This window comes from Onychomys torridus, chromosome 8 (genome assembly GCF_903995425.1).
Source record: "Onychomys torridus chromosome 8, mOncTor1.1, whole genome shotgun sequence".
NCBI lineage: Eukaryota > Metazoa > Chordata > Mammalia > Rodentia > Cricetidae > Onychomys > Onychomys torridus.
In genome coordinates, this window is record NC_050450.1 from 73,021,274 (window position 1) to 73,044,176 (window position 22,903).

Genomic DNA, 22,903 nt, shown 5'->3' on the forward strand with positions numbered 1-22,903 from the left:
CTAACAACGAAGCGTCAACTCCTAATCTATCTTGCATGTTAAAAATTCTCTCTCAATTCTCATACTCCTCTTTGATAGTTAAGTTTAAATGACCTACCACTCAGATCTAGGCCTCATGCCTCAAGTGATTCAAGACATACTTTCTGAAGAATCTTTCAAAGTCACTTCCTCCTTCTACTCCTGCACTTTCCATGGCTTATCCCATTACAAACTTTTATTCATTTTCTATTCACTTCAATCTGCTTCCACTCAACCACCAGCTCTGCTCATCATCAGTGCTGTTAAACCAGCATCTACGATGGGAACCTCAGTGACCCAGGAACACTCAATACAGCCCCAGCTTCCTCCTACCCATCTGACCATACTCACTCAATTTCCTGATCAGCGGCTTCTTTTGCACCATTAACCAGAATCTCCCAGCATTCTTTGCTCTTGATCTACTTACTTTCTCTCTACATGATTTTACATACCACTTTCTCACATTACCCTTAATCACTAACTACTGTCCTAAGTTTGGCCCAGTTCTTTCAGACGCCAAACTTCCAGACAGAAAGTAACTAGAATTACTTGCATAGCTAAAACAACACTTTCAGTAAAGGTGACCAAATCACTGCTCTTTATTAAGTTGAAACCCAGCAAGTATTCTTTCCTTAGAAAAAAGTCGGATTAAAAACTACAACAAAAATCTGAGGCTAGGAAATAGCAAAGAACATAAAATGACGATTTCCAACAGCAAGTAACTGGAAGCCTTTGAAGGTAACTCTACCTACTCCAGGCATCCTGACTAAATAGACTATAATCACTGACTACCATCTACATACACTAGGGAGTAACCAGCCACCTTTATTAAGTAACACTTCTTAAGATCAACTACCTCCATTTATATTGATTTCATATTCAATAAACAATCTTCAAAACACATTTGACGTTCCATATAGAGAAGCTGTACCTGAAAGGGAACATGAAGGTTATGGACATTTAATTTTTTTTTTTTTTGTAAGCTACATGATAGGAAGATGTAGCTACTTGTCCATTCAATAGACGTAGATACCTGACAAAGCAAGTCACTGCAAACAAGAGTTAGAAGCTGGAGCAAAACAGGAAGAACTGGTCTTCCCAGGAAAATAGCACCGAGAACAGATATGCAAGATGCTGGGCTATCTCCTGCTTTTTATTAGTCCTCAATAAAGTACATGCATAAAGAGGCCAAAGTGGAACTCAGTGGTGAGGCCCTGGGTTCAACCCTCAGAACCACAAAAAAGAAACAAACAACAACAAAACCAAAGAGAAGGAGGAGGAGGAAGAGGAGGGGGAAGAAACAAAACCAGAAGGCAGACCTTTTTACTAGACCATACTGCTCATTTTCCCATTGGAAAATTAAGACTGAAATGAGCATTTAGAGAAAAGCCCTCCAACGAACAATACAGATAAAAATGATACAGATAAGTCAGTCCACGCCTGCTATCTCAATACTAGGGAGGTATTGACAGGATCAAGAGCACAAAGTGATCTTCCACTATACAAACTATACAGAAAGTCCAAGGCCAACCAGAGCTACATGAGACTCTGCCTCCAAGAAACAACAACAACAACAAAAATCCCACAAGAGTATAAAATAACTTACTCAGGAACTACTGTAGGCTGTACAGACCTTTGTTGGTTTCACGTACCCAGTATTTAGATACTATGAAATATATGGCTCTTGTTTAGATCCTACCTCAACAAACCAATGCACAATAAGGAATCTGAGTATCAACTGGGTATTAGATTATTATAGCTAACTCTACTGTTAATATAGTTAATACCCATTGTGGGCATGCAAATGTTCATCTGCTTTAGAGATGCATGTGAGCAGAGAATAGCAGGATGCCTTGAACTTTCTGTAAAATACTTCAGCAAAGAAAAAGGCAGATAGATGAATGAAACAAATGTTTCAAAGTTTGGTAAGTACTGAATCTGAGGAAGGCACACAGGGTGGGAGGACTTCCTGAAGTCTCCATTTGTGTTCAGGAGGCTGAGGTTGGTGGATCACTTGATCCTGACTAGCTTAGGCAACATACTGAGATATGCTGTCTCAAATAATAAGTCTCTACTTCATGCCTTTTTATTTCTCTGTATTTAACAGCTTTCATGATTTTTTCATTTATTTTTGAGAGACAAGATCTCACTATGAAGCCCTAACTAGCCTAGAACTTGCTATGTACATACACCAGGCTCGCCTCAAACTCACAGGGATTCACCTGCTTCTCTTTCTAAGTGCTGTGCCACACACCGGGCCCTAATAAAATTTTTTTAAAAGTATTTTCCCTGGATATCTGTATCTTTATGTTAAAAAAGGGAAAATGTCTATAAAATGGTTCTAATGACACACCATCATAACTTATTAAGGCTTTTTTTAATCCTTAATAAATTAGGGAAACCTATAAATAAGAGAGACAAAAATAATTTAAACATGATGGTTATAGACCAAAGAATATTACCACTTTGAAAACTTTAAAATTAGTTACATAAATTTCTCAAAATTTTTATTCTCCTGGTGAAACATATTTAAGGAAAAACTTAAGTCAGTGACCTTACAGTTTCAATGCAGAAAGACCAATAGAAACCAAGAACATGTTTATTTTGACATATGTCAGAATATAATCCAATTAACACAACTAGCAATGTGTTATCCTTTTTGCTAAATATGATCAACATTTATATTCTTAGTATTAATGAAGCATTTTAGTATTCACTTCTACTTACCCCAAAGGTTTAGGTTTGTGTGTATCTAAGGAGTGCAACTGACATCGCTTGTTCTTCTTGCTTTTTGGAATAGCATCTATCATATCGTTTAGTTTGGACCTAATAAAAAATAAACCATTAAAGGTTTGTCGTTTCTCTTTCAAAATTTAAAAATAGCTATTACCAGCCTTTTTTGGGGGGGGGGGGGGGGGGGGGGGTGGGGGTTTGAGACAAGGTTTCTCTGTATAGCTTCTGAGCCTGGACTGGAACTCACTTTGTAGACCAGGCTGGCCTCGAACTCACAGAGATCCACCATGATCCAAGAGCTGAGATTGAAGGCATGCGCCACCACCTACCAGCCTACCTGCCTTTTGTGAGAAGTATATTTAACAGTATTCCAGAGACATCACCTATCCTGAATATGTCTTCAGTAAACTCTTACGTAAAGCAGTCTACACTAAGTTTCCCTTTCCATTTCTAGCCAGTCACCTAGAAGAAACCTACTTTACTCAGTGTTCTCTTTCTCTAGACTACAACTCTTATCCTGGTACTTACCATGTGTCTCACACTCTGACATTTTAGAGACTGCTTACACGACTTTCACCCATCTTCCTTTGCTCAAAAGTTATATAAATATATACTATCTTAGAGAGGTCAACACAGAAATTTTATATGAATACACAATGTTGGACTGGCAAGATGGCTCATAGGCAGAGGAACTTGCTGCCAAACCTGATGATTTGGGACTCACAAGGTAGAACTGACTCCCTAAAGTTGTCCACTGACCTCCACAAATGAGCTATTGCATATGAGCACACATAAATAAATAATAAAATATAGTGAATGTGTATACACAGAAAGAAAATGTATATGCAATGTGTAATAATACTCCATACATCCTACATCCAACCAATTAGCAAAGCTTGTCAACTAACTTTTATATGTATCTACAATCCTATCACTCACATCCCTTGTTGAACATACCAATCTCTAGTTAATCAATTACAACTTCCCAAATGGTTCCACACTGCCACTGTTGCCTTTTACATTCTAGACTTCACTCAGCAGCAGGACTATTCCTTTTATATCATATCAGATTATGTTATTCCTCTGTTCAAAAACCCTCCAAAGCTTTTTTTTCCTAAGCAGTTAGAATCCAAAGTCCTGCTAGAGCTATAGCTCAGAGGTAGAACACTTGCCTAATAAACATGAAGTCCTGGATCAATCTGCCAAACTTCAAAAATGAATAAAAATAAATCAGAAGTCTCTACCACCGCCTCCAAAAAGAAGAGCCTTTGGGTTCGATCTTTCAATCCCTTTTCCTACTGATATTTAGTAAATGATATCCAATTGAAATCTCTAACTTAACACATACAAAAGAACTCTGAAAAACTGCTCCCTAGTCTTACCCCATCTCAGTAAAAGGCAATCACCTGTTACACTTAAAAAAAAGTTGTTTTATTTATATATGTATGTCTGCATGCACACATGTGAATTCAAGTACATGTGGAGGTCAGAGAACAACTTTTAGAGTTGGTTCTTTCCTTAAACCATGAGGGTCCTAGAGATCCCACTAAACCATTAGTCTTGACAAGAAGTATCTTGGTCTGCCTATACTTTATACCACTAATCTAAGAATCATTACTGAAGCCATCTCTCCCCTTATCAATCTATATAAAAATCCTGTTGACTCAGTTCTCAAAATATTTCAGGATGCTATCACTTCTTGGTGCCTTTATCACCTGTAATCCAAGTCACTTTTCCCATTTATCATTAAACAACCTATTTCTCTGTTTTTATACCTACCTTGCACTCTCTTCACTTCATTCTCAATACGAAGGTCACTGTAGGCCAAATTTCAAGTCAGAATGTGTTGCTCATCTGCTTAAAACTCTGCAAAGCTTCCAGTCTACTCGGAGTAACCACCTCAGCGTGACCTATAAGGCACTACCATGACTGAACTTTCATCACTCTTCTGATTTCACCTGTTATTACTGTTCTCTTTCCTCATCTGGCTTCAGCAACAGCCAACATGGTCTCCTTGCTGTTCCTCAGACACGTCAAGAAAGTTCTAACCTCTGACCCTTTATACCTGCTGTTCCTTTTGTATCTTCATCAGGACAGATATAGGGCTCCCTCACTTTACTTTATTCACCTATTTATTAGAAGGGCATTCCTAGATCACACTCTTCATAGTCATTTAATCCACTCACCCTCTTATGGTTTTCTTCACAACTTATACTCAACCAACTATTTATCTCCTTAATGTATACCTCCCTCCACACGAGAGCAGAAACTAGAAGCTACTCAATAAAACTGTTGAATTCAATCTTTGCCCTGGCCAAAATTAGGGGGGGGGGAAAGAGTCCATTGTTAATCAAGCTGTTTAAAATTAACTATTTTATTAACCAGTTGTTTCTTAATTAACTATACTTACCCATGTACATAAAATAATGTATAAAGCTTCTTTGCATCAGTCATGCAGCTTCGAGTCAGAGATAGTACTCCCTTGGGCCCTACTGTCAGGGGTTCAAGGGCAGGATTTCCAGACTCTACAAGCTGAGAAAAGAGGCGTTCCACACTGCGACGACAACCAACACATGGGACAAGCTGAGAAAGTGCACTCAGGACTTCGCGTGATGTTACCACCATGGCAATACTTAGATCTTGTTGCTTAAGCATACTATGTCGCTGAAAGGGAAAAAGAAAAATAAATACTTCTTAGGACATAAAATTACTTTTTTACTACAGTTTGGCTTCCATCCTTGGAAAAAAACAAGAACTACCTTACCTATATAGAATGAGTAACTATGCTAGTGTACATGAATGTAATCTGCTTCCTGTTACGACAGGAAGAAAAATGAATGGGAACCACAGCAGTAGAGAAATGGGCAAAACGCTGATAAGGAATTTCTACTTAAGGGAGTTAGCAGCAAAGTTACAATTAACACTCCCAGGAAGACAGGTAAGGAAAGACGACAATATTTAAATATATCAAATCGACAGTATTTAAATATATCATTTTTACTATTAATTTTTCATTCAAAGTATGCTTTAAAAATAGAGCTCTTAATAATCTAACAACTTAATTCTTATTTTAATTATATAAATATTTGTTGCTGTTTGTTTGTTTTGTTGTTTTTTTTCCCCAAGACAGGGTTTCTCTGTGTAACAGCTCTGGCTGTCCTGGAACTCGCTTTGTAGATCAGGATGGCCTCAAACTCACAGAGATCTGCCTGCCTCTGCCTCTCGAGTGCTGGGATTAAAGATGTGCACCACTTGAGCCAGGCAGTGGTGGTACACGCCTTTAAATCCCAGCACTCGGAGACAGGAGAGGCAGGCAGATCTCTGTGAGTTCGAGGCCAGCCTGGGCTACCAAGTGAGTTTCAGGAAAGGTGTAAAGTAACACAGAGAAAACCTGTCTCAAAAAAAAAAAAAAAAAAAAAAAAAGAGCACTTCCACTGTCCAACTTAGTTACATATTTTTGAGTATTTGAAAAGTATCTTATTTCTAAACAAAAAATAAAAATCAGAAAATTCATATTACAGAATTAACTTTTTAAAAAAGAAACGCGCGCGCGCGCGTGCGTGCGTGCGTGCGTGTGTGTTGCTAGAGATCAAACCCAGAGCCTTATACATGTTGGGTAAACATTCTGGCACCAACTGATAACCTTGGCCCCAACAAGTTTTAATAAGATGTTGCAAACCCCATCTTGTAAAAACTAAGAAAGATGACCTGTTAAAATCAAAGACTTTTGAACCTATAAAATGTGAACAAAACATAATTCTTTCACATGACTAATCTCTAAGTCAGATAGGTAAGTACATTTATTACAACAGTAGAAATGAGATCAACTTCAGTGCACTGTTAACACCTAGGGAGAAGCCTAGGTTAAAAAAAAAACTAGAAGCTACTGTGTGGTGGAACAATCCTTTAATCCTAGCACGGTCTCAAAAACACAAACAACAAAAAAAGAAATCAGAAGTTATAGCTAAATGTTAAATGGTTTAAAACATGCACATACATGACTAAAAACAATGATTTTAAAACTTTACCTGAATAAATTGCTTTAGTTGTGCACCATTATTTTGATGCCCATCGAGATTTAAAACATTGTCAGGAAATTCCATCACCATCTTAAAAGGCAAACAGAACAGAAATCACTCATATGATCCTTCAGACACATTCTACAGCATACTTTATAAACTATTAGAAATATCTATAAAGCTAGACTGTCTCCTGCAAAAGGGGGTTTTAATAATCAGTGCACAATTTATCCTATGTTTAAATTTAGTATATGTGTACACATGCACACACATGCACTCGGAGGTAAGAGGATACATTCATTGTAGGAGTCAGCTCTTTCATTCTACCAAATGAACTTTGGGGATCAAATTCAATTTTTCAGTCTTGTTGGATAGTACCTTTACCCATTTAGCTACCTTGCTGGCCTAAAGTATACAAATTTCTAAAGCTAGACACAGTGCAGCCATTAGGAGCACTAAAGTCAAACACACAGCTGGAACCCAGGATGTCACTTAGTATCTATGTCAAGACTCTGGACAAGTTAGTGAACCTGTTTATTTCCTTAACTGTAAAATAAGATTTAGTAATAACTTCTAATATCTACTTAACACAGCAGTTGTAAGAATTAAGTTGTAATTTCTAAAGTGGCAGTGACCAACAATATTTAGTTAGATAAACCAATTTAGTTAGTTCCCTGTAACTGCAGACTCAATAAGACTATGTCTGTTAAAATACATTTGGGGCTAGTGCCCTGGCTCCAATGGGCAAAGGTGCTTGCCACCAAGCCTGATCATCTGAGTTTGAGCCCTGGAACTCCAAGGGTGAAAGGAGGAGAGTCAACTACAAATTGTCTTCTAACCTCTCCATGTTCACTGCGGCCTATCCGCCCCATCCCTGACCCTTGTAAGTGAATAAAAAAATACCAAACTAATACATATTTTAAGCTGAGCTATAGCTCAGTAGTAGAGAACTAGCTTAGCTACTACTAACAGAACCTACCTACTGAAGGCTCTAGGTTTAATTCCCAACTCCACAAAACAAAATCTATTTATGTAACTTAGAACACAGAATTGAGCATTTAGTAAAGGTATGTGCTAAGTATGATGAAAAAGGATGCACTGAGGAATTTATTCAGTTATAAAAAACCCACTACCAGAGGAATTGAGGAGGGATGGAAATTAGTAATTTCACTGATCTATGACATTACAAATTTTAAAATCCATTAAGTGAAGGGAGGGCTGAAGAGATGGCTCAGTGGTTAGGAACACAAACTGCTCTTCCAGGGGACCTTTACCTTCCCAGCACCAACATCAAGCAACTCCAAAGCCAACAACTCCAGCTCCAAGGTGACCCAATGCCTCTTACTATACTCATGTGTGCTGCATGAGTATGTACACATATTTTTTTAATCCATGAAGTTATATATTACCAAGGAAACTTGTTCTCACAAAGGACCTGAATTCCATTCCAGCACTTACATGATGGCTCACAACTTCACAATTTCAGGGGATCCAATACCTTCTTTTAACCTCTGAGGGCACCAGGCACACGTACGGTGCACAGATAATGTGAGCAAAACACTCATATACTATATATATATATATATTTCATGCCTGTCTTAACTGAAACAATGTAAAAGATATCAAACATACTATACAAGGACAAACTATTTCCAGATAACAAAGGCCTCAGATTCCTATAAACCCAAAAAGTTGAGTTAAGATAAAGAGAATCATCTGAGGCAAAAACAAGAATAGCAAACTGTACTTCACTGAATGTGGCCTTAAAAAGATCCTTCCCAGGCTGGGGGTGTAAAGTAGATAGGTGCTTGCTTAACTTGTACAAAGGCCTGAGTTCAATCCCCAGCACTACACACACACACACACACACACACACACACACACACACACCCTCATGTGGATAATCCTCTAATCCCAGAATTTAAGCAAAGGCAGGAAGATCAGAAGTTCAAGGTCATCTTCAGCTCAATGGAGATAGGCTACTTGAGACATTGCCTAAAAAAACCCTCTCCTCCAACTAGCACCATGAGGATCTGCTTCTTTAACAGAGATGACTATTATTTTCTTCTCTTCACAATACATGGAGGCCTCAATAGACAAAAGAAAATAAGCAGTTGTTTTATATCTTCTGAATTTGATAAAAGAATACTATTAGGTGAAACAAGAGAAATGAGTATTACATTGACTAACCATCCAAAGGAGTTCAGTTTTACAGATTCAAAACTACATAGACCACTTTGCATGTATACAGCTTATCTTACAGAAAAAAAAAGTTGTATGTGTAACAATCAACATTTTTCCTTACATGTTCATATCTTTTCCAAATTTATATTTTTTCTATTTATTTGTTTCGGTTAAGGTGGGTTTCATGCAACCAAAGCTGGCCTTGAACTCCTGATCCTTCTGCCTTTACCTCCCACGTGCCAAGATTACAGTCATGAGCCCCTATGTGGTTTTCTTTTCCAAGTGTATTACAATGCACATATACAATGCACAATAATACTACTTATTATCAAGGGGAAGTCAGTGTTCCCTGCTTCCAATTCTACAATAATTTTATCACCTTGCAAGACATATTTCCATTTTAATAGTTTTTATTGTTTGCAAAGTTTCTTCTTCCCTAAGTATACATAAAATGCCCAAATCTCACGGTTTCAAGGCCCAATTACCCAATTTTCAGGTATATCAATCACAGTATCTTAGTCTACTTTCTTTCTAGTTGTCTCTCTGCTTTCCCCAGGCCATGGTGGCAATGACACTTACTGCAGCCTCAATGTTTACTAGGTATATTCTAAGCACTCTGAGATCACTCTACTAATGCTCCTATGCAAAACTGAAGTCACTCATCTAATGCTGTAGCCATAAATAATCTGTTGGGAATCACTTTAATTAACAAGCAAAATGTCTAATAATGTATGTTGTCCATTGTATTTACTGTAGTCAACTTATTCAAATTTTAAAGAAGTAATAATCCTGGTATTAGAAGCCTTGGTCCAAGCTAGACATGATGGTGTATGCTTATAATCCCAGCACACAGGAGGCTGAAGCAGGAAAATTGTGGCTTTGAGGCCAACCTGAGTTACACAGAAAAACCTACCTTATGCCCCTACTTCATGACCATCATCATTAAGAAATCCTGGTCCTGAAAACTAAAACTAAAAATAGTTAATAGGCTGGAGATGTGGCTCTTGCCTACCATGAACAAGGCCCAAGGATTGGCCCCCAGCACTGAAAACAGTTCAATTAACTCACATTTCTTCAGAATCACCTCACAGGGTTTAAGACTGAGGAATTCGAATGTCAAGCTAGACTTACAGTCTGGATGGAGTGCAGCACTTGTCTAATATAAGTGGTTCCGGGTTCAGGCTCCAGAGTACAACAAAAGAAAATAAAATTATGTGGAAATAAGAGAACCTAACATTAAGACCTATCAGCTGACCTTTTAAAAATTAAAATTATTCAGTGGCTTAAAAGGCTGAAGAAAAAGGGTCAAAAGTCCAGCCAGGGCCAGTGTGAGCAAGATGGCTCAGCAGATTAAATAAAGCACTTTGTTGCCAAGCCTGATGAGACAAGTTCAATCCCTAGGACCCCATTAGGGGAGAAATAACTCCCCCAAGTTGTCCTCAGACCTCTACACATATGGAGTGGAGTGGGATACACATGCTCCTACACATAGACACACGCACAAATAAATATATGCAGGGTTTTTTTTTTAAGGTTTAGGGACAGCCCAGCCATCTTACTAAAACTACATCTCAAAATTTAAAGGCGGATATGGTGGGGGGAAGGGGTGGCAATTGAGAGATAGCTCAACAGTTAGGAGCTGTTCTTTCCAGAGGATCCAGTTTGATTCCCAACATCCACACGGTGGCTCACGGTAACTCCAGTTCTAAGAGATCAGACTCCCTCTTCTGGCTGACAAAAGCACCAGACATACACATGATATACACAGACATACATGTAGGCAAAATAACCACACACATTAAAAAAAAAAAAAAACTTTTTAAAGGGATGGGGATGTTCGTTCACTCCAATAGTAGAGCATTTGCATAGCATATGGAAGACACAGGGTTCAAACACCAGTAAAATATTTGCTACACGTACAAAGGAAAAATAGAATACACAGGTGTCAACACTCAGCATAAATGTCGAAATCAAATCCATTACAGAGACCTTCCTGAATTGGATGCTTTGCTTTCTCTTGAACATCTGTCTGTTTGAACCACAGACTTTACCCTAAATAACTACCTCATCCTTGCCTTTCAAACATTTAGGATAACAGCTTTTTATTGTATTGTTTGTAGTCAACTACTACATGTCACTTAATGTTTTAAGAGAACAGTAAGAAAAGGGAAGGCAAAGAGGCCACTAGCACTATTTTCTCCATTCTTTCAAACCACTTCCTTGACTTAATCTTAGATTCTAGGTTACCTAAAGGAAGATAGCCCTGTAAAGTACTTGAGGTGTGGTTTCACAGAGGAATCATTAGTGTTCAGCTGCATGATGAGGATGCCTATCCAGAGCCATCCAAAAATAGACCAAGTCATTGCGAAGCAATTACTGCTTTGTAAAGTTTATTGCATCCATTACTGACTTTCACTCTTAAGCATCTGTCCCACTTTTACCTGACCACACATAAAAAACTGGTTTCAGACCATTCTCATGAGCTCTAACCAACACAATTAGTTTGTATCTATCAAAATTAATGTCACTTTGGTTTTACTCTTTTGTGTTATTATTCACAAAATCATTTTTAACATGCATCACCCCTAGGAAAGTTAAATATTAAAGAGCTAAAAGAAAACTCTAAATATTAAACTTGTAGCAAACGCTAAACTCCTAATCCCCCAATATTACCATTTTCTTCCTTTTAGGCTCAGACAGTTAAAAACTGCTATCAACTTCTAGTCCATTATTATTTTGTATGGGGGGAGGGCACATATGCATGCTAGAGATGCTTGCCTTGAGGTCAGAGGACAACTTGCAGGAGTCAGTTCTTCCCTTCTACCACGTATGTCCCAAGGATGGAACTCACATCACACTTGGCAGCAATCTCCTTTACCCAGTAAGCTATTTGTCACCCCAGTGTAGTCCATTTGGATGAATTTGAATTAAAAGGGTTGTCTTCTAGAAACATAGTAATTCAACAACACGAATCAAGAAACTTATAAAATGTTCTAATCCTTCAGTAAGTATACTTCCAAAAGCTCAATGGGAAAATAAACGGCTCAATGCATTGTCCATATTCCTGCAATATTATTCATAGCAAAAATTAGAAGCCAACTTCACGTAAGGATAATACAGAGTATCACAGAGCTTATATGACCATTAAAAATGACAAAAGGAGTGGTACACATCTTCAGTCCTAGCACTCGAGAGGCTGAGACAGGAGGGTCATTTAAGCCCAGGAACTTGAGACCATCAAGTCCCCATCTTTTTTTTTGTTTGGTTTCAAGACAGGGTTTCTCTGTGTAGCTGCTTTGCACTTTCCTGGAACTCACTCTATAGACCAGGCTGGCCTCGAACTCAGAGATCCACCTTCCTCTGCCTCCTGAGTGCTGGGATTAAAAACACGTGCCGCCACCACCGCCTGGCTAAGACCCCATCTTAAAAAAAGATGAGAGGGCCATCAGAATGGCTTAGTGGTAAAGGTGCCTGCTGTCAAGCCTAGCAACCTATCTTCCATTCCCAAACCTACACAGTGGAAGAACTGACCCCATACACTGTCCTCTGACTTCTACATATGTACTATGGCAGAAACACCTATACACAATGAATAAATGCATACATATTTTTTAAAAGCAAAGTATAAAATGTTCCAGACAGTGTAGCTTACCTCCTCTGCCTGTGTGTAGTAAAAACTAGAACTCTAAGGCTGCTTCTCTCTGAGGCATAAAGTTAGAATAATTTGTTTTGTGGCTATTCGTTAAGATTTAATAAGGACTTTTTTATTTGTTTGTTTTTTGAGATAGGGTTTCTCTGTGTATCCCTAGCTGTCCTGGAACTAGCTCTGTAGACTAGGCTGGCCTCGAACTCACAGAGATCTGCCTGCCTCTGCCTCCTGAGATTGGGATTAAAGGCATGCGCTGCTGCCATCACCACCACCCAGCAGAACTACATATTTTAATTCTGTTTGTTCTTTTTCTTTTTTTAAATCCTGGAGGAGAAAGAAGAAATGGCTCAGCGGTTAAGAACTGCTCTTGCTAGAAGGAGGGGACAGGAACTGCCTGTACTGACTCCACCAGGTTTAGATGAATCCCCAGGGGTGTCTTGGTCCTGGAGGACATGGGAATGGAGGGGAGGGACTAGGGGGAAGGTGGAGGTGGGAGCGGGAGGGGGGAGGACAGGGGAACCCATGGCTGATGTATAATATTAAAACACATAATAATAATAAAATAAATTAATTATAAAAAAAAAAAAAACCTGCTCTTGCAGAGGATCACAGTTCCTGAGGGATCCAATGCCTTTTCTGACCTCTTCGGGCTCTTACCCATAAGGCTCCATACACTCAGGCACACACACATATACATCAAATAAAAATATTTTTAGTCTTGCTGAAAGAAACTAATTCTTCAAAAATATATCTAAAATAAAATCTGCATTCTTCCTATCAGCTACTTCTAATATACTATGGCTACACAACCTGATACTTTCCTAAATAGTGTATCAATTGATACGTTTACTTATTTACTTAGGACTTATCTCAACTACACCTGTATAGTAACGTACCCAAGTGTTCAAAACCACTGAAGTACCATAGAGACCCTTTAAAAATGTGAATACAACATGTAACAAAAGAAGCTTCTAAGACGGGCTGTGGCGACTCACACCTTTAATCCCAGCACTCAAAAAGCAGAGGCAGGTGGATCTCTGAGTTCTCCTGGTGTACAGAGCAAGTTCCAGGGCAGCCGGGCAGCCTGACAGCCTGGGCTGTCAAGAAACCCTGTCTGGAAAAAGACACAAAGAGAGAAGAAAAGAAAAAGAAAGAGAGGGGAAAAAAGGCTTTTTCACATACAAATATCTTAATTTCACTTTATTAACCTAAGTTAAAAATCACTAGTTTTAACTAAGGCTAAAACTTTTACTATCTCCGCTAAAGCGATAAAGCTGTAAACTATAAACATTGTAACTAGACTAACATCTAACTGCAAACAAGATTTCTAAAACCATTTACTTAAAGATCACAAGGTTCCCCCCTTTGGGTCCCTAGGAATAAAGATCAAACCAAGTTAGCTTCAGGCACACACTGTCATCCAGTATCAATGGACACACACCCCTGCTTCCTCTTCCCACCTCCCTCCTGACAGGTGTTTTGTTCTGCATTCTCCCTTTAACTGGGACTGATAAGAATGATTTTGCCGGGTGGGCGGTGGTGGCGCACGCCTGTAATCCCAGCGCTCGGGAGGCAGAGGCAGGTGGATCTCTATGAGTTCGAGGCTAGCCTGGTCTACAGAGCTAGTCCATGACAGGCTCCAAAGCTAGAGAAACCCTGTCTCGAAAAAAGCCAACCCCCCCACCAAAAAATGATCTTGGAAAAAGGCCCGAATCCCTAAATATGTCATAGCTTTAAGTGACTTTTCATTAACATTCATTCATCAACAGCATTCAATGATGGTGTATGAGTTTCCAAGATAAGCTAACAAAATTCATTTCTTAATGACAAAAATCCATTCCTTAAGCAAGGAAAATGTATACCTACTATTTTGAGATATCTAAATAAGCTTAAATTGTGTCTTTGTAACAAGTCTATATAATACAAGAAAAACAAAATTACAAGGCAAAAGCAGTGTGACACTAAACCACAATGCAAGTTCATCTATGAAATAACTTGGGAATTCACATCATTGTTAAGAATGTAACACATGCTAGTCACTTGAAAGCGCTTCATAAAGTATGTACTGATTAATGTGCTGCATTCATACTGAAGGTGGTTATGTGAAAGTAAGTTGCCTTAAAATTTCTAGAACACAACATTTACATTGGCGTTCCCTGTTTTCATCCCCCTCAGGATTAAGGGGAAAGTGCGCACGCGCACACACACACACACACACACACACACACACACACACACACACACACACACAAAAGGTGGCTATCCAACAGTGCTTTAGAAGGCCGAACACTGAAGGGGTTGTATGGTGAGAGGGGACAGAAGGGATAACAAATATAACAAATGAACTACGATCAAACGTTGTCACATTAAGAAAGAAATCATTTAATTGGTCAGTATTCTAGTTTGGTGTTTTTTTGTTTTTGTTTTTAACTATTTTAAATACAAGTCCATTATAATTATAATGCAAGAAAAGAAGAAACCATAACCAGTACATACAAGTAATTTCTAAATCAACATTAATTCTACTTTGTGTCAAGTCAAATCATTCTACCATGTCTCATTAAAAAAAAAAAAAATGCTTTCACCTGCGAAGTTCTAGCAAAGGGAAGCAGTCAATAGCTCAGCTAATCCTTTAAAAGTACTGCAGCTCTGAATTGAGACTGGCCAAAAGAAAGGCACAGCCTGACCGCTCTACAATGACTTGCATTTTATATAAAATTTTAAAACCTTCTAGATACCTGCAAAAAGATTTCCAGGAAGAGAAGGGCTCTGCCCTTGAATGGCAAGAAAAGCCAAAGATTGGAGGATGGAGAGATGATCCCACTATATCACAACCGGGGAGTGTAGGTACGATCCAAGAGCGTCAGCATCAAAATGCAGATTTCAAAACTCGTGCAGAAAGGGTCCATTTCATTTTTTTAAACCGTGGCAAGCAACTGCACTCATTTCCTGCTCAGAATCAACTCAAATTTCTGCCATTTCCTTTTAAAGGAAACAGTACTGCAACACAGGGCAGAGGGTCGGCAACCGTGTACCAACACCGGGTCTTCCCACGTTCGTGTCTTCACACTGACCACGAGCAGTCGGCTTTTCATCCTACTTCTACACACTCAACAATTTGCTTTTTTAAAAAAAAAAAAAAAAGGATACTTGCAAACGAAATAACGCCAAAAAGGCCCGTTTTGAATTGTCATGGTTTAACACAATCACTTCCAGAATTATAGCATACTAGGCAATACGAGACGTACGAGGAAAATCAAATCATTTTAGCGGACTCTTCGCTGTGCAAGAGAATGTCACTCTGCCCTCAGGAATTACGTTTATGTAGTGACAGCTATAGTGTTAAAATAGAAAATACACAGGTAGCAATGCAGCTGCGACATTTCCAGATAATGAAGCCTCCCGGAGGGTAAGTGGCTTCTGTAGGGGGGGGGGGGGTAGGCCCTAAACGTAAACGCCCCAGATCCTCCAACCCTTCCTCTCCTGGGCGCGTGCTTAGGCAAGGCAGTGTCTCAAAGGCAGGGGTGGAGGCCCAGGGTGCTGAAAGGGAGGAAGACCTGAGGAGAGGACCTCAAAATGCGTCCGGGGGCGCTGGGCGCTGGGCTCGGGGCCCGCCAAGGGTACCGAGGGGCTCACTGCAAAGGCGAGTTCGTGGGGCCTGTCGGAGAGAAGGCGGCCTCGCCTACGAGTTGCAACACACTCTTTCTCCAGTGCGCAGCGCTCGGCCTGGGGGAGGGGAAGGAGGGGAAACAGCTGCCGGGGGAGCAGCGGGCCCAACCCGGCCCGGCCCGGCCCGCTCACCGTGAGGGTGTCGTCTATGTAGAGGGGAATCTGCCTCCTCTCGAAGGGGAACTCCTCCTCCCCGTCCCTGCACACAGCCACCAGTCGCGCCATCGTCCCCGACGCTGCCGTTGCCACCGTCACCACCTCCTCCCAGCTGCCGCCGCCGCCGCCGCTCCTGCCGCCGCCGCCTCCTCCCAGCTCCTGCCTGCAACAGCCAAACCCCGCGAGCGTAAGCACCCGCCACCTCGCAGCACATTCGCCACGGGGGGGAGTGGGGGGGCGCGGAGCAAGAGAGGACGGGAGAGCCGGGCTGCGTTTCCCATCACCCGATTCCACACGCGCTCAGCCAATCAGTGGCCCGCAGCACCGGGACCCGCCCCCTCGCGCCGCCTGCCTTCCCCCCCCCCCCCCCCCCCCCGGCCGGCCCGCCCGCCCGTCCGCCCGTCCGCCCGTCCGTCCGCCAGCCCGCCCGCTGGCCTCCAGTCAGGGTCCAAAGGGGAGGCGGAAAGGACCTGCTGGCCCCGGGACATCCCCGCCCAGCTCGGCAGTCAGGGTTCCCGGAGCTCATCCCCGCCTCGGCTCCGCAACCCACGCCCGCACCCCGCCACTGACCCCCTGCTCCCCGCTCGCAGCGCCCCGCCCAGGCGGGACCCCGGGCTGCAGTTGCCCGGCGCCACCCCGCCCCTGGGAGGGGTCGATCCCGCCTCTGCTCTGCAGAGTTCGGGGGTGGGGGCGAGCTCAGACCCGGTCCTCACCCGGGTCGGAAGAGGGCTCTTGGTTCTGACCTTCACTGACTTCGTGGACGCCTCCCTGACCCCCACCTCTGCTCCCCGTTACCGGCTGACGAGGCCCGCGTCAGGGCCGGCCTGGGCGGGAGCGCGGCTGCGAATGCCGTTTCCTCTCCAGGCTCAGTCAGCCGCTCGCGCCACGGGGAGTGTGGGAGGGAGGGCGGGGGACGTGGGGAGGGTGGGGCCGGGAGGGGCCGCGAACTCCGGGCGGGGCCTGCCTCTTCTCGCGAGACCGCGGCCGCCTCTCTCGGGTCCCGAGTTTCGAAATCTGCGTGTGGTGGTGGTGGTGGTGGTGATGGGGGGGACTCCCTGTGCAAACGCGCGGTGCCCCGGATTTACCAAAATGAGCGTGAGACAGAGCCAGTAGGGAGGCTGAGCAGGGGTAGCCTGGGTCTCTGTCCGTGCCGCACTAGGATGCGTTCTCCCGAGGGCGGAGGGTGGGCGGACAGCGTGGGTCCCGGCCCAGAGAGGACTTGGGTCAGTGGTGAGGAGCTGAGGCCGCCGAGGTCAGTGAGAACGGACAGTGGAAGGATAACATCGGGCCGTGGTTTCCAGGATTTGACACAGTCGGACTTCCACTACTGGAAGATTGGAAGGACGGGCTCGGCGACCCTGATTGACCCGGAGCCGGCCGCCTTACGGGGACTGCGGCAAGATCTCGGAGAAGATGGATACGTGCCGAATTTGTTGATACAAACAGAGACAAAATTGAACAGTAGTCTATGTGTACGTTCTGACCAGAGGAACTTCTTGAGTAAATATTAACCTAGGGACTCCCTGGGCAAAGTACTGGTAGTGACCAAAGGCCCTTCCGTAAGACTATCTTCGCCGAACCAGAGCTGCTGTGAAGACAATTCCTCTGCACTCTGCCCGCTGCCACGTTCTCAGGTCCTACTCTGGGGAGGTCCGTTGTAAAGCCCAAAGGATGGGAATTGTTTTGTCTTGACTGTTTTAATGATAAATCCATTCGCTGCTTGTACAACTGCCTGATCTTAAGGATAGATCGAATATTTCCTCGTAAATAGGCTAAAGCTGTTGTTACTGACCTCTAAAAAGTATTTTGATCATCACATGAAGTCTTTGAAAGTCATAACAAAAAAAAAAAAAAAAAAAACCATAGTGCATCCTTAGCCATGTTGACTTATGACATTATGTGGTCACTGTTAGGGTAGGTGACATAATAAACTGGAAGAACCATTGTGTGTTCCCAAAGGTGTGATTATCTAGTAAATATGTCTTTGGGCCATACTAAAAGCAGAACAGTGTGATCCTTAGCTTAAATCCAGTAAGCATATGGGGTATGGGGTTTGCATGCACCTGACAGGTGAAAGTACACAGTGAAAATACGGACATTTTTAGAGAATCTTGTGTTTTATGTCTACAACTACTATAATCCATGTACCTGCTTTAGATCATCTGAATTTTAGGTTATGCTTGGTAACTAATATTGAGCCAATACATAGATAGCTGCTAACTTTAATTTTCACTACTAAATACATACCAGGTACTAGCAAAGACCCAAGCTCTGAAGAAAACGGCCGTTGATTAGCTGGAATACCTTCTGCTGTCACTATAAGGATAGGATATACTATTTGATACGGCAGCAAAATCAGTGGCAGACTTACTTAAATTAGTATGTCTGAAAATATGAAAGTTGGATTTTTCTTTCATGATCTGACAATAGGAGATTCTGTTTTAGCAATTAAAAACAGAAACACAAACCCAGTGTGGTAGCACATACCTTCAATCCCAGCACTGGAGAGGCCAAGGGAGGGAGTTTATCATAAATTCATAAATTCAAGGCCAGCTTGGATTGCACAGACCCTACCTCAAAATAATAAAGTAAACAAATATATTAGGTATTTCTTTAAATAAACGTAGGTTAAAATGTAAACTCTTTAAAGGCAGGGACTTTGTCTGTTTGTATTCCTGGCACCTATACCTGACACATTAGAGCTCAGTAAATCATTGTTGAATGATCTTTCTCTTCTGAAAAACAACAATCAAATCAGAGGGAGTTTTGGTAACTAATTCTGATTTTATGAACTCATTAGCCTTGCTTTAGGGCCTTGGGAATTAGAAAATGGAAAAAAGTGTACACTTTGTCCTTTTTAGTTGATACTGTAATTGTCAAAGATAGAAACTTAGACTAGAAAAGAATGGAGAGAAAAGGATACAGTGGTAGAACACTTGGTCTAGCAGGCTCAAAGCCCAAGGTTCGGTCTTCAGTACCACAAAAAGTAAATAAATACCATCAAAATAAATAAGATGCTAGGCAGCGGCGCACACCTTTAATCCCAGCACTCGGGAGACAGAGGCAGGCAGATCTTTGTGACTTTGAGGCCAGCCTGGGCTACAGAGTGAGTTCCAGGAAAGGCTCCAAAGCTACACAGAGAAACCCAGTCTCAAAAAAATAAATAAAATAAAAAAGACAAAATAAGTAAGTGCCAGGTGTGGTGGCACATACCAGCATTCCAGAGGCAGAGGCAGTTATATCTCAGTGAGTTCTAAGCCAGACAGACAGACAGTGACAACATGTCTTTAAAAAAAAAGCAACAGACCAAATGAGACACGTTCATTAAGTCACAGAATAACTACTTTCTCTCAATGACTGTAGTAGCTGAGCTACTCTGCCTTCTGGCAGCTCCAATAGATAAAATGTGGGGTCCTGGTACTGTGACACAGCAGAAAAATTAATCAACTTTCCTAGTCACGTTTAATTTACATACTATAATCTTATTGGTTAAATTTCAAAAGCCTTAGACTTTTTAATTGGAAATATAATCTGATGTAATTGTAGTTAGCAAATACAACATCATCTTAACACAAAATTAGCCATCAAGAAGCTGAAGTAAACACATTTAACATTTAGTATATTTACATTTAAAAAATACATTCTCAGAGTTAGGGGTGTGGCTCAGTACAATGCTTGCCCAGCAAATTTGAAGTTCTGGTTTAATCCCCAGCACCACTAAAAAATAAGAGTCTACAATCTGAAGTCAACTAGTTCCAACAGCAAACCTGTACCAGGAGGCTCCACCTGTTCTAAACTACACAAATAACTTAGATTGTTAGTAAATATCAAACACAAATAACTTAGATTGCTAGTAAATATCAAATATCCCTCACAAGCAAGTATTTCTGATTTGTCCTTGAAACCAGAAAAGCAAACTTTCATTCTCATCCCCCACCACTACACACACACACACACACACACACACACACACACACACACCACACACACACCAGGTCTAGCCTGGCTTCTACCTCCTGATCCTCCCACCTCTATCTCCCAAGTCCTAGGACTACAGATTTATGTCACCACAGCTGGCCAGTATTGTCCCTGCCTTAAAATATATACATTGGCCAAGCATGGTGGTGTCCACCATTTATTCCAGCAATTGGGAGCAGATCGATCTCCATGAGTTGGAGGCCAGACTGGCCTGTATAGTTCCAGACCAGCCAAGATTACATAGACTATCTCAAAAAAACAAAACAAATGACATACACATTGAACATCAGAACTGGAAACTAAAGACCCTGTGATTTTTAAATCTTTAGACTTCACAGCCGATTCAAAGATCTGCTTGAAATTTTTAAATCGTTCCAGTTCTCAGCAGACTATTAAGCCTTAATGTAACCTTATTTTTATTAGACTACATGCTTGAAGATTTCATTTCTCACTGATTTTCTTGATTCTCTTTCCTATAGTTGAGGCTGCCTTATCTGGTCCCTTCCTGTTTCTCCAGCTTACATCCCACACTCCCCTTTTTCTGAGTTACATAGGTTCCCTCCCAACTTACAACTCTTGCTAACAGATTCATCATACACGGGTACTCTCTGCTGTCTGCTCTTCCATCCCCAGAAACACATATCATTCATTAGGATCGCCTCAGAAATATCCATCTGTGGAGAAAACTTGTTTCCTTCCTAGACTGCTTCTTGGTTTGATGCTTGTAACAATCCACGGGTGTTTTTTTTCCCCTGTGACTCAGTATTCATATTCATGTGTTTCCCTTCACTAGACTGAAAGCTCCAAGATACTAGAAATTTGTTTCATCATCTGAGGCAGGATCTATGTAGCCCAGGCTAGCCTTGAGCTCTAGCTCCTTCCACAGCCTCCTGAGTGCTATGATTACAGGATGCGTCCCTTGGCTGTGTTTTATTATTGTATGACCAGCACAGAGTAGGCGGCAATGAATCAGTCTTAAGACTTACATAGCTGGGTTGAGGGTGCACAATCCTAGCATTTGAGAAACTGAGGCTGGATGAACATAAATTCCAGACCAGTTTGAGCTACAGAGAGAGTTCAAAGCTAGTGTGGATTATATAGTAAGATCCTGTATCAAAACTTAAAGATTTAAAAAAAAAAAAAAAAAAGTAAAATGTATCAGGCTCCTGAAAAAAACTTGTTTTAAGTAATATATATATAAGATCATTCAATTCAATCATTATTTATTGCACTTAACTTTTTTCTGGTTTCAAATGTATCTGGTTTTAAACACTTGCTTCTTAGTCCTATGCTTTATTAAAAGATGAAAGTTGAGTAGAAAAGATGTGTTGAGGGCTGGAGAGATGGCTCAGTGGTTAAGAGCCCCGACTGCTCTTCCAGAGGTCCTGAGTTCGATTCCCAGCAACCACATGGTGGCTCATAACCACTTGCAATTAGATCTGGTGCCCTCTTCTGGCCTGCAAGGACACATGCAGAACACTGTATACATAATAAATAAATAAACCTTAAAAAAAAAAAAGATGATGTGTTGAAGGAGCAGGAGAAATGGCTCAAATGGTTAAGGGCACTTATTACTCTTGCAGAGGACCAAGGTTCGATTCCCAGCACCCACATGGTCATTTACAACCATCCATCACTTGATCCAGGAGATCAAATGTTCTTATAATCCTTTAAGACACTAAGCACGCTTGTGGTATACCCACACACATGCAGGCACAACAAAGAAGAAAGAAATAAATCTAATAAAAAGAAAACCTAAAAAAAAAAAAATATATGTATTGAAAAATCTATAATTTTCAGGGCATGGTGGTACATGCTTTTGATCCCAGCTTTCAGGAAGCAAAAGATGACAGATCTGACTTTGAGTTCCAGGTCAGCCAGGGATACATAGTGAGATTCCCAACTAAAAGAAAATAGAGGAACTTGAAAAATGGCTTAGCGATTAAGAGTACTTGCTTCTCTTCCAGAGGCCCCAGGTTCAATTCCTAGCACCCATATGGCAGCTCACAACCATATGTAATTCCAGTCCCAAGGTATCTAACCCCCTCTTCAGGCCTCTGTGGGCATTGCACACCTTGATGTACATTCATGCAGGCAAAATATACACACATAAAAACTTTTGAAATGACAATTCATAAATATCTTAATGCAAACATAATGTAACAAACATAATCATACAATTATATATTCATATAAACCATCACAAATACAATGGCATAATGTTACATGAAAAGTAAGAAAATCTCACCCTCCATCTTGCAGTGTCAAAACTACCAGTAAGCTGGGTGTGGTGGCTCATGCCTGAAACCTCAGTGCTGAGGCTGAGGTATGAGCATCATAGTGAGCTCCAGACAAAAACCGAAATCCTGTAAACAAGTTCTTTAAAATACTGGCATTTTATAAGTTCCAATAAGTCACAAGACTTTGTTTCACTTTTTTTTTTCCTGAGGGTCTCTCTACATACATAGCCCTGGCTGTCCTGAAACTCAACATTAGT

At 41.2% G+C, this 22,903-nt stretch overlaps 1 protein-coding gene across 5 annotated transcripts in view; it reads right to left on the reverse strand.

Annotated features, from left to right (window-relative positions):
• Ggnbp2 (gametogenetin binding protein 2) overlaps positions 1-17,337 on the reverse strand; it is a 36,665-nt gene extending 19,328 nt beyond the window's left edge. For 2 of the 5 annotated variants that reach the window (XM_036195757.1, XM_036195755.1), the window contains exons 1-5: positions 17,172-17,336; positions 16,405-16,591; positions 6,780-6,860; positions 5,162-5,415; positions 2,746-2,844 (exon numbers count right to left, since the gene is read on the reverse strand). In XM_036195757.1, the coding sequence (XP_036051650.1) occupies positions 2,746-2,844; positions 5,162-5,415; positions 6,780-6,860; positions 16,405-16,497 (527 nt within the window). In that variant the 5' untranslated portion in view covers positions 16,498-16,591; positions 17,172-17,336. Of the gene's footprint in view, positions 1-2,745; positions 2,845-5,161; positions 5,416-6,779; positions 6,861-16,404; positions 16,592-17,141 lie in introns of all 5 variants that reach the window. The other 3 variants (XM_036195756.1, XM_036195754.1, XM_036195758.1) reach the window with 2 other exon arrangements.
• Between the last annotated feature and the right edge of the window lie 5,566 nt (positions 17,338-22,903).